Below are 12,033 nucleotides of genomic sequence, written 5' to 3'. Positions count from 1 at the left end.
AATTTATAGTCTCTGTATTATATACCATAAACATAATTTATATTATATAAATAAATTATATATGTAAACAAAACAAATTGTAATATATAAATTTTTTAATAAAAATTTTTATTAAAAATTTTATAAATATAACATTTTATATTTTATAAAATATAAAATTATTTATATAAAGTGTATATATTTTTATATAAAATGTATGTTTATATTATATTCACATATATATAGACACACACACATACATACATATATATAAATTCTCCCCACATGTCTGGGTAAGATGATGTATTTTTGCATAGTTGTAGACTTCCCCTTAATACTGTCTTAGACACCAAATTTCTCCCTTGCAATCACCCTTTAGCTTACAGCTTTCATTTCTGGTAAAATGTGAGCACTCTTCAGAGGGTTCATAATTATTTTAAGCTCTTTTTACCCTGTGTGGCTGGATTGGGAGTGGGGGAGCTTCATCTTCCTGCTGATGGCTCCCTCCATCTGGCTCTTCTTGGTCTGGGCTGGTTTCTTTTCCCTTGTCCCTTGATCCCAAGGTTGCACTATCCCTCTTTATCACTGTTCCTTGATTTTTCTCTTGGATTCTTATTTATCATCAAGCCAAATGCTATTTCTCAATTTTTTTTTCTGGGCCTTCCTGTATTTGAAAAAGATACTAGAAAAGGATGCACAGAGGCTAGAAAAACAAGAACAAGGCAGTTAGAGGATCAGTAGGAGCCCTAGGACTTTTGTCCTTGGTCCTGCCTTGCTTCAGATATCACACTGCTGGATCGCCTGCTCCATTCTTCAAAGGGGTCAGTGACTCGCAGGAGCAAGTGTAGAGGGCCTGAGTCCATTTGCAATTGAATGTAAAACATGGAGAACTTCCCATAAATGGTGACCATCCTGGGGCCGTGACTCCAGGCTGCTGCAGGGAGGGTGTGGTGTTACCAGGGTGTAAGTGGGCAGTGTCCAGGCAGAATCACTTGCTGGGGGAATTGGATCCGCTTTTCCTCTCTCTGACCCAGGCCTGTGTCTCTGCTTCCTCTTCAGCTGGTGCTGCCAGAGTACTCCATCCACAGCCTCTTCTGCATCATGTTCCTGTGTGCCCAGGAGTGGCTCACCCTGGGGCTGAATGTCCCTCTACTGTTCTATCACTTCTGGAGGTAAGTCTGTCAGAGGCTGGCCCATCCTCCTCTTTTCTGCCCAAATAGCCTGCTCTCAAATGACAGTGTCCCACGAATAGATCAGCCACTTAGTGCCATCCCTTCATCCCTTCCTTTGGGGGACTCCCTCTCCAATTTCCCTTTCCCAAACTGCTCTTAGGCCGCAAGACCATATAAGGGAAGGTCCTTTTTATTGGCTCCATTGATCACAACCCCAGCTCTTATAGGTCAGTATTAAAAATGGCTTCAGTGTTCTTCACAATAGCCAAAAAAAAAAAAAAAAAAAAAAAAAGGAAACAACCCACGTGCTCATTGGCTGGTAAATGGATAAACAAACTGTGATATATCCATGCGATGGAATATAATTTGACAGTAGAAAGAAATGAAATATTGATAAATGCTACAACATGGATGAATCTTAAAGAAAATATAAATGGAAAGAAGCCAGATACAAATGGGCACACATTATGATTCCATTTATTTGAAAGGTCCAGAATACTCAAATCTATGGAGACAGAAAGCAAATTAGTGGCTTCCCAGGGCTGGATGGGAGCAGGAATGGGAAGTGACCACTAATGGGTTTAGAATTTTCTTTTTAGGATGATGAAAATGCTCTGAAATTAGTGGTAATGGTACACAACTCTCTAACACACTGTAACCCACTGACTTGTGCACTTTAAAAGGGTGAATTTTATGGTATGTAAGTCATATCTTAATTAAAAAAAGCACCTACCAGATGGGCCAAATTTTCTGGGACAGTTCTGATCTCACATATTCTTTTCCTTACTAAAGCCATGTGTCAAATCATGTGATTTGGGCTTTTTGTAAAATATAGCTACCATATGGATATAGGAAGCATGGACGAGAGAATTTAAAAAATGGAAGAGAAGGTAATTGTGCAGATAAATTGCCCTCTGGACTTCTTGCTCCCAGAGCTCTGGACGCCCAAACCATCATTAGTTGACCATGAAATACTTAATCTTCATTTAGTTTTTATTTTGTCACATCAGGAGCATTTCACTCTTTCATTTAGTAAATGTCCAGGACACATACTACTTGTTAGGCATTGTGGAGGATTCCAAGATGAGTTTAAAATATAACCCCTACTCTCAAGGTATATATCCTAGGGCAGAGGAAAGTACATTCTTTTCTTTCTCTTTCTGACTTTCTTTCTTTTTAAGATGTAGATGGACATGATTTGTCTTATTTTATTTATTTGTATTTGTATTTATTTTGATGCTGAGGATAGAACTCAATGCCTCTTGTGTGCTAGGCAAGACTCTACCACTGAGCTACATCCCTAGCCTGAAAATATACTCTTAACAGACATATGATGAATATCTATAGGAGAGTAGAGAAAGAAACACTTAAATTAGACTGAAGAGTGACACTGGAAAATCTGGAAAGCATTTGCAAAGGCCCAGAAGTAAGAGAGCACTTGTGTGTTTGGGGACCAGCATTTGCTTGGTGTGGTTGGATGTAGGGTTCTTGGAGGGGGTAAGAAGAGATGCAATTGGGCTGGGGATGTGGCTCAAGTGGTAGCGCGCTCGCCTGGCGTGCGTGCGGCCTGGGTTCGATCCTCAGCACCACATACCAACAAAGATGTGTCCACCGAGAACTAAGAAAAAATAAATAAATATTAAAAATTCTCTCTCTCTCTCTCTCTCTCTCTGTCCCCCACTCTCTCTTTAAAAAAAAAAAAAAAAAAGAAGAGATGCAATTGACAAACAGGCTGGGAATCTTATGTGGGGTGCCTGAGAAGATTTGATGAAAAAGTTGGAGGTAATTTATTTTCTAAGAAAGGGAAAGCTAAAAGAGGCTTTGGTGGAGGAAAATGGTATTTCCTGATCTGAGTTTTAGGAGGGTAGCCCTGGTAAGAAGTGCAAAGAAGTAATGAGCTAGAAAGTGAAATATTGAGGATGAAAATTAATTTCAGGGTCATAGTGAAATTCCAGATGAAGAAGATCTGACCCTTGGAGTAGAAGTTGAAATAATGAGAGAACAGGAGAATACCTGTGGGTAAACTGGGCAGGACTTGGCCAGTAACTGAGTAAAGGAGTGGGGTGAGAGGGACCTTCTAAGCTGGGAGGCTGGGAGGCTGGGAGGATGATGATGCCATTGATCAAACACAAAGAATAAGAAATCAAAGGTTTAGGGAGGAAAGGAAAGTGACTTGGTTACATAGAGAAGTTGTACATTGTGTCAGTCAGCTTTCTGTTACTGTAACAAAATACCTGTATTTATCACCTTAGAAAGGAAAAAAGGCTTATTTTGGCTCATAGTTTTGGGGGTTTCAGTTTGTACTTGATTGGTCCCATTGCCTTTGGGTTGTGGTGAGACAATACATCAGGGCAGGAACACTTAGCAGAGGAAGCTGCTCACCTTTTGGCAACTGGGAAAAGAGAGAAAGAGAGAGGAGGAGGAGGGACATAGAGATACACACACACACACACACAGACACACACACACACACACACAGAGACAGACAGACAGACAGACAGACAGACAGAGAAGGAGACTGGTGTCCCATAATTCTCCTTGAGAGCACAACCCCAGTGACCTAAGACCTCCCACTCAGCCCCAACTTCTTAATGGTTCTACCACCTCCAATAATACCAAGTTGGGGGCCAAGCCTTCAATACATGACTCTTTGGGGTTAAGTAAAAGCAATTTGTTAAAGAGAGAACACAGAACACAGAGAGTAGCCAAATAGAATAATTACAGTGTTGTAATGTAATTACACCTTTTACCACCTTTTACCTGGATCAATATCTGCAACAGCTGACTGAGGTGGGTGTAGTTCTCCCTGCATCATATGTGGGAACACAGAGACTCATCAGGGTGAGTCAGCTGCCCAGGGTCACTTACCCTGTGCCTGGCAGGACCATGGTTCCATCTCTCCATGGTGTGAATCTCAGTCCACTTCCTTGCTACCTCACTTGTGGCCCAAGGGGCTGTCTCTTCTCCCCCTAAAGGAAGTTTATCCTGAGGTCCTTTAAGTTGGGAGCTGTCAATGGAGGGTATCAAAAGTGTGGTCATGGGGTGGGGATGTAGCTCATACTGCACGTGCTTACCATGCTTGAGGCCCTGGGTTTGGTCCCCAGCACCACCAAAGAGAAAAAAAAATGTGATCAATGTGTGAGAATTTGATTGTTGTACTGTTCTTAGGGCTGGGACTGCTCTAAATGGAAGAAAATGGAAAGTACCAGTGCCCCTAGGCTCAGAATCTGTGCATCCATAGAGGAAGAGTATGTAGTCTTGCCAGTAGGGACCTTGACTTACTTTATTGGATCCCTGATAGGATCTAGCTATAAGATCCTATATACTATACACTGTTACTAACACAATTAGTAAGTGCCCAAACATGAAAGAAAAAAATAAAAAAAGAATGAGAATAAAGAATTCCTTAAAAACCAGAGACTTTGCCATGTATGGTGGTGCACACTTGTAATCCCAGCCACTTGGGAGGCTGAAGCAGGAGGATTGTAAGTTTGAGGACATCCTCAGGAACTTAGTGAGGCCCTAAGTGACTTAGTGAGACCCTGTCTCAAAATAAAAAATGAAAAGGGCTAGGGATGTGGCTCAGGGGTAAAGCACCCCTGGGATCAATCCTCAGTACCAAAAACAAACGAGCAAAACATCAGAGTCCTTGAACACCTGATTTTCCTTTTCCAACAGACCCACGTCAGGGATGTTTCTCATGCCATTAAAAGTCCCTCTGCTCTCACTCTCAATTTGTTTCAGTAAAAGTAGAGCTGTCTGCCACTGATTCAGTGCCCATTCTTTTTGCAGGTTATTTGCATACATCACTTCACACAATCATCACAACTGTCCTTTGAGGTGGGCAATTTCATCCCCGTTTTATAGATGAGAAGTTAAGGCCAAGACAGGTTAATGACTGACCTAAGGAAGATAATTCTGGTGACCAGGAAACAGAACCCTGGTTCTTTCCACCAAAACATTTGGTCACCCTGTCCCTCTGCCTCCACTTAATGAGGTCACCTGGGAACAAAGCCACAGTGAAAGCAAATAGGTTTTGAAATTTCCTCCCGGAAAGAGGGCTATAATCTGGCAGGTATCATTGAATCTGGCTTGTGATGTCCTCTCTGCATAATGTCGGTGACAGATCCCGTCAGTGCAATTCTTTGAAGGGGAAGGAAAAGGGAACTGAGACGCCAGGTCTGCAAGTTGCTGTGTTATAGGGATGGTCTTCAGAACCACTAGGATGGGTCACCTGGTCCTTCCTCAGGATCGAGAACCACTGGCCTGTCCCAGAACCTAGAAGGAGCCATGAATTCTCATTCCTGCCTCCTCCCAGGATTCCTTTTCCAGAGGAATGAAAAGCAGCCTGCTGGGTGAATTCAGCTGCCCTGTGTTCTTGGGCTGAGGTGGTGCAGCCAGTGTCCTGGTAGGGGCTAAAGGTCAGGTCCTGAGGGCAGCTAATCCAGGGGGTGCTCTCCTCCCTGGCCTTGGCCACTGGTGTGACGCTTGTGTGGATTTGGGGCTTATGAAGCAGACAGCCTGCTGGGATCTTTCTCCTCCACCCATAGCTCTTTTACTCTTCCAGCTTCCCCATGGATGTAGAATGTTCTTTCTGCTCTTTGGGTCTTTCTATCAAGAAAAGAAGTACCTAAAAGTTACTCTATATCCAAATGGGAATATGATGTCCCTCTTAGAGTTCTACCTCTGAGGGTTTGCATAGAGGGAAATACTTAATTCAAACTAGTTATTATCATTTGCTGTGCTGAGGATCAAATTCAGGACCTTGTGCATGCCAGGCAAGCTCTCTGCCACAGAGCTACATCACCAGTTCCAAAGTAATGAACTTTAAGGCAGAATGTAGGTACAGTGGCACAGAGGCCTACCTCTACCACAGTTGTGTCTGTACTGAAAGGAAGCTCTTCTTAGTACTTCCAGAGGACACCAGGTGACATATTTTTTTTCTTTCCGTCAGAGCGTCATTGTACATGGGAAAGTCACTTGGATCCTAGTGGATCCGAGTACTGAAGGACTTACCACCTGCTGGAAGGTGGTGGCAGAGCCACACTTGAGTGGTGCCCGGCAGAAGGAAGAAGACTGGTAGGGATGACGGGAGGGAAGTCCTGGATCAGGAGGGCTTGACCCAGGTGATGTTGGAAGTCCCAGAGCCTCTGAGCCAATGATGCCATGTCCTCTTCCCCTGCAGGTATTTCCACTGTCCGGCAGATAGTTCAGAGCTGGCCTACGACCCACCGGTGGTCATGAACGCAGACACCTTGAGTTACTGTCAGAAGGAGGCCTGGTGTAAGCTGGCCTTCTACCTCCTCTCCTTCTTCTACTACCTTTACTGGTGAGTTTCTGCCCCTCCAGGTGGATTTGACTCTTGCAGAAAATGGAAGGGAATTTTCCCAAGGGAATTTCTACCTCCTTTGGGAGGCTGCCTCCAGGGGCTTGGCTGATGAGGGTGGGAGTAACGGTCAGTTGTGTCTGCCTCCAGTTCAGGATCGAGGACTTCTGTATAAAGGAGTAAGAGGCAGAAGGTCCTGTGCACACCCCTATGGCCACAGTTAAACACATTTTACCACCATCTTTCAGGAGATAGTTGGTGAATTGCCATTGGCCACTCCTTCCCAGAACACTGTCGCTCCACCCATCAAGTTACCTGCGGCCCTAGGAGCATAGCCTCATCCCAAGACCCTTTCCCCCCAGCCTGTTTCTAAAGATTCTTGGGCACCATAAGAGCAACCCCCAGAGGCAGTCATGCTCTGCAATGTGGCACATTGGGTCATTAAATACTTATGCTCACAATTTTCCCACATTATATAACACCACTCTGCTGACTTTGCAACTCCCTGTTGGGAATCTCACCTTTTCACCTCTTTACTCAGAATGTCCTAGCTAAGCAGGTAGCTATAAACAGACTGTCTTATGGTTTGATACCCCAGAGTATCTTTTTTGGAAACATCTCCTTCCTGTTTCTCTTTGTGGTTATCTTGGGGCCTCTCTCCTGTTACCTTGCCACCTCTTGTGGACCCATGGATATCCCCCAACATCCCAGTGTCGTTTCCAGACAGGGTGATAGTTGATTAGAGGAGAAGTGGGGTTGTTAGACTCTTTAGACACCTCTGGGTTTGGATTGGACTGTGGTAGGCTGGGAAGTGACTGTGTTGTCCAGCATTTAAAAATGAGCCGGGCTCTGAGCTAAGAGCTTTGTACGAGATAAATACTATCCTTGTATTAAAAAAAAAAGGGGGGGACATTGGCTCTGAGAAGGTAGATAATTCCCCAAGGTTACAGCTAATAGCGTCACAGTGGGAAGTCTATTCCCAGGCTGATGCCAAACCTCAACTCTTAACTTACTGCCTATTTTAGAGAAACACTAGACAAGTCTTTATCAATGATGGATGGGAAGTACAGAGAACATCCTTCTTAAAAATGCAAATTTCTGGACCTAGTTTTACAAGTCAGACTTTCAGAGGCCTAGGTGTCTGCACTTTAAATGCGCCCCTGGAGGTGGTGGGGGTCAAATGCATACCTCAGGGTGAGCACTGCCCCTGGGGCGTCTGCTTTGTTGGCCTTCTCCCCCCCTCAACCCCCCGTGTCTGCAGGCTCAGCTTCTTCCAGGATTCAGGGTTCCTCTAGCACTTTCTTCTTGGAGTCAAGAGTTGCTTCAGGCTCAGAGTTTCACCCCAATGCAGTTTCCTGCTTCAACTTGCAGGGAACCTAGGGGTTTTTAATGCCTCTGGTGATTTCTGAGATGCCCGGCAATTCACCCAAGTCTTTCTGGCTTCAAGTTTGAGCTTTTTAGCAACTCAGGCTGGTTCCTGTCATGGGGACAAAGCTCTCATGGCCTGAGGGACTTCATACCTTAGTGGTTTCTTAGGTGACCTCCTTCTTAGGTCTTTTCTCTGGAATGTACCCAATCTTACTTTATTCATGGGGCTGCAGACCACTCTTCTGCAGAGTCATAGGCTGAGTGGCCTGACCCCAGAGACGGCCTTGTCCCTCTTTTAAACCGGCAGAACAAAGCTAGTACTTCCCCTGACTCCTGCCCCTGAGCCTGGGATCCACCCTAGTCCAGGAGACTGAGTCAGGCCAAGTGCCCTCATTTCTGTTTTGTCGCAGTAAAGGCTGGAGTCTGAAGCATCTGAATCCCCAGACAGAAAGCAATGCTGCTCTGTGTCTGCTGGGCTGTGGGGGTGGGAGCGGGTGGCGCAGGATGCTGTTGGTGGCTTCCGGGCCTTTCAGTAGATGTGATCATTCTGTAACTGAGTATGTTCCTGACATTCTGCTTAACGATCCGCCCTCGAGTCCATCACTCCAGCTGCCTTCATGTTAACTACTTGGTTTCCAAACAAACTTGTAAATAATGCCACCTTGCCCCACCAGGCCCATGGGTGGTGGGCTGAGTGTGCCCATGTTCTTTGTGAAATCTGACCTCTTGGAGCTCTTCGGGCCTCTTGGAAGACCCTGTTTCTCCCACCTCAGGAGCTCCCAACCTAAATCCAGAGCTGGTAGAAGACACAGAACTGTCAGCCTGGGCTGCTGTCAGAGGGACGAAAGGGCACATGTGTGCAGAGCTGCCTCTGAGCTCAGCACTGGGTTAGAGACTCATGTGAATGCCCCTGAGGACCATGTGAAGGTGGGGTTGGCATTTTACAGTTTGAGGTTCCTGAGAGCCCCCAGAGAAGTTAAGAAACATGTCCAAAGAGGCTGCTCATAGTTACCAGTTCATCTGGCTCCAGGGCCCAAGCTTGTTCCACTCCACAGTGCTAACAATATGGCTATATGGCATATAACTATATGGCAATCCCTTCTCGGTTTATCTTGTGGGCCAGGAGATGTTTGTGGGTGTGTGAGATAGAGACGAGGCTGATGCTAATAGTGGCTGGTGAGTTCAGTGTCACTCCATAGAAATAGTCAACCCACTCAATAGAAAGAGCTTTTGAAATCCAGAATATAACAGGGCCCTATTATCTTCCTAAGCTGCACCATCCTCCTGCCCAGTTATTCTGGATGGTGGCTGCCTCTTTTCAGGTTTATTTCTCTCACTCTCTAATTACATTATTTCTGGCTAACTTGTCCCTTGATAGCAGTGAACTTTTCTGTTTTGTTCACCTCTGAATCTGCAGTGCCCTGATCAGTGTCCAGCACATAGTTGGTGCTCACTAAAACCTTGTTGTTTGTTATTGCAACTTGGCTACATGTTTATTTGAGGCAGGGACGAGGGTTGCACTGAGAATGAAGCCTGGCATGCAGTAGGCGCTCAATCACTATTGAATAAAAGGATGAGTAGAAGTGAATTAAAGACATCCACAAGGGAATGTCATAAGGGAAAAAGGACTAGACTTGGAGTTAGTGTCACTAGCCATATGGTTTGAGTGAGTCCCTCTTGCTCTAGCCCTGGCCAGCAGTGCTCTGTGAACAGCAGGCCCATCATGTCGTGGAAGATGGAGCGTGGGCTGCTCAGAAGAGCTCGTTGTCCTCACAGCTGCAAAGGTTTAGAAAGAAACCTTTTCATTTCTTTGCCTGGGTTTTGCTTCTTAGACTATCCTGTTTGCTTTCTGTAATGTGAAACGGTGATTTTCTTTTTTGGTAAATATTCAAAAAGTGTTTTATTTTGGTGTGGATCATTCAGTAGCCTTGCAGAATTAACTTGAAGTTTCTTCTAAGAGCACAAGATGCATGCCCCTCCACTCTTGGTACTGTTGGAGCACCACCTTAGGAACCATGCTCATAATGTTTGGAGTTCATTAACACAGGAGGGACGGGGAGTTACCCAGTGTTGAATTCATATAGTTCATATGCCCAGTGGCGGTGGCGGGGAGCTGTGTTCACACACTGGTGCTGATAGTAGCGATGGTGATCTTTACTTGAGATCTGTGGTGCTAACATATTTTGCATCACCATCTGGGAGCCCCTGGACACAGCCATCATGTAAACATGTGACAGCAGCTGGTGGCATAAAGTATCTGCTGTACCCCCTGCCTCCCCCAGCGACCTGCCCTGCAATTGCAGGAAAAGAAATAAGAACCATAATAGTCCCCCCCATGAGAATAATAATAGGTACTTATTGCAATCACATCTTTTATCCAAGGGACACAGTATGTTGTCCTAACAAATGCTCATTTCAGCATTATGGGAAGTCCAAGGGGCACAGTAGGGGGTAGACCAGATGCTCTAGTGACGGGAAGGATGGAGAAGCCGAGGGGACCAGTCTTTTGGAAGCTCCTGCTAACACCCGCTTGCCCTTTTCTTTTTGCATCCAGCATGATCTACACTTTAGTGAGCTCTTAACCTAAAGGCCATGCACATCATCAGAGACCGAGATGGGAGAGGTCAAGGCTGAGAAGTCCACTTCTGCTGGTGACTGGAGGAGAAACCAGAGTGGGGACATGTGAGAAAGAGACCTGGCAGGCAGTGATTGAACAGGAAGGAACTGAAACCACACAACGGCGGGGGCCTGAGCTAACTGTGCGTGTCTGTCATTGTCCTGGGCATCTCCGTCTTTGGCGTTCAAATCCCCCGCCCAGGTTGAGCAGCAGGGTACCTGGAAGTAGGTGATGAAAAACTAAACCTCTCCTGAGAGATGCTGGCTGCTTCCTGAATCTACTTCATCGAATGGCACCTTGCAAGTTCACATGGAGTTCCCGGATGGTGGGAATGAGGCCAGAAGGCTGGAGGCTGCCTACTAAGGAACAAAGTGACCCAGAGTCAAGGCCGAGTCTACGAGGACAGGGGGACGATGGGAAGTCTCCAGGATGTCCTTGCCATGCCCAAGACTCTTGTTGTACATCTTCTTAATTGTTGCCACACCTCAATGGCAGGGGCTGGAAGACTGCAGGGTTGGCCTTGGCCAGTAACCAGCCATGAGCCTGCCAACATGCCATTTTCATACCACGCTTAGTGAGAGTCTGAGCAGTAACTTTATGAATGGGGCTTGGGGCAGTCTATTGGCAATAAGTTATGTCCAGTGTCACTGGGTGAGCTATGGAGGGGGAATATGGGAGAAGTGGATTTTTAAAACATTTGTCACACGTTCAAGGTGTTAGTCCTTCACCATCCCAGGGTGGATTCTTCCGCTGCCACCAAAAACCATTGGAGTCATTTAATGCGAATCAATTGGTCAACAATAGTCAAAGCTACCTTTTTGTAAAAAAAAAAAAAAAAAAAAAAAAAAAAATCCCAAAGTAATTCCAAGCCCAGAAAATTCTGTCGAGTGGCTGCTCTGTACCGTGGGCATCCGGCAGCCAGGAAGTGAAACAACATAATTATAACTTCATTTTATGATGCTGCATCATTTGTACTGTTTAGTTCAACGTGAGGACATCAGCTTATTTAGAATTTTCCACTTGGCTTTTTCTCCATTTTTTTTTCCTGGTGGGAGGTGTGCGGGGGTTGTAAATAATGACAAGGCTGAGATTTTTATGATGTTTAAATTGGGCACAGTGATTTTGACCCTCTTCCCCAAATTTCCTTGCTTTTCTACTGTTTAACATACACAGGCTATTTATACATGTACCCAGCTCCCGCCTGAAACCTGTGAGTCAGGTTTATGAATGGTGTTTGTGTAATGCGTTGTGTGCTATGTTTAAAATGCAGCCACGACTTGGGTGTCTCACCTCACTGACTCATTCATTTCAACCCCATCATGGGCGGGGCTTATCTCCATATGGTTGGCAAAGTGGTAGGTTGAAAAAGCACATTTTCAAACAGACATTGTGCTTCTAAAAATTCTACAGAAAACAAAATTCAGGCTTCTGCTGGGAGGCTAATGGCTAAAATCCGGAGAATCGGAGGTGGAGTTTTTAAGAAGACTTCCCTTGGCCAATACTCTTCCTCCTGGCTGGGTAACCATTGGAGGGAACAATTACCTTCAGGACTGCTTGGTCTCAGCATGGCT

At 45.2% G+C, this 12,033-nt stretch overlaps 1 protein-coding gene across 1 annotated transcript in view; it reads left to right on the top strand.

Moving 5' to 3' along the window:
- Positions 1 to 11,788, top strand: part of CNIH3 (cornichon family AMPA receptor auxiliary protein 3) — a 112,328-nt gene extending 100,540 nt beyond the window's left edge. Inside the window, exons 4-6 of the mRNA XM_081300313.1 lie at positions 1,039 to 1,151; positions 6,337 to 6,480; positions 10,400 to 11,788. Coding sequence (XP_081156439.1) covers positions 1,039 to 1,151; positions 6,337 to 6,480; positions 10,400 to 10,427 — 285 coding nt within the window. The 3' untranslated portion in view covers positions 10,428 to 11,788. The remainder of the gene's footprint in view (positions 1 to 1,038; positions 1,152 to 6,336; positions 6,481 to 10,399) is intronic.
- The last annotated feature ends 245 nt before the right edge of the window (positions 11,789 to 12,033 follow it).

The sequence above is a fragment of the Spermophilus citellus genome (genome assembly GCF_964194105.1).
Source record: "Spermophilus citellus genome assembly, chromosome: 6".
Taxonomy (NCBI): Eukaryota; Metazoa; Chordata; class Mammalia; order Rodentia; family Sciuridae; genus Spermophilus; species Spermophilus citellus.
This window is presented reverse-complemented; position numbering and strand designations above follow the sequence as displayed.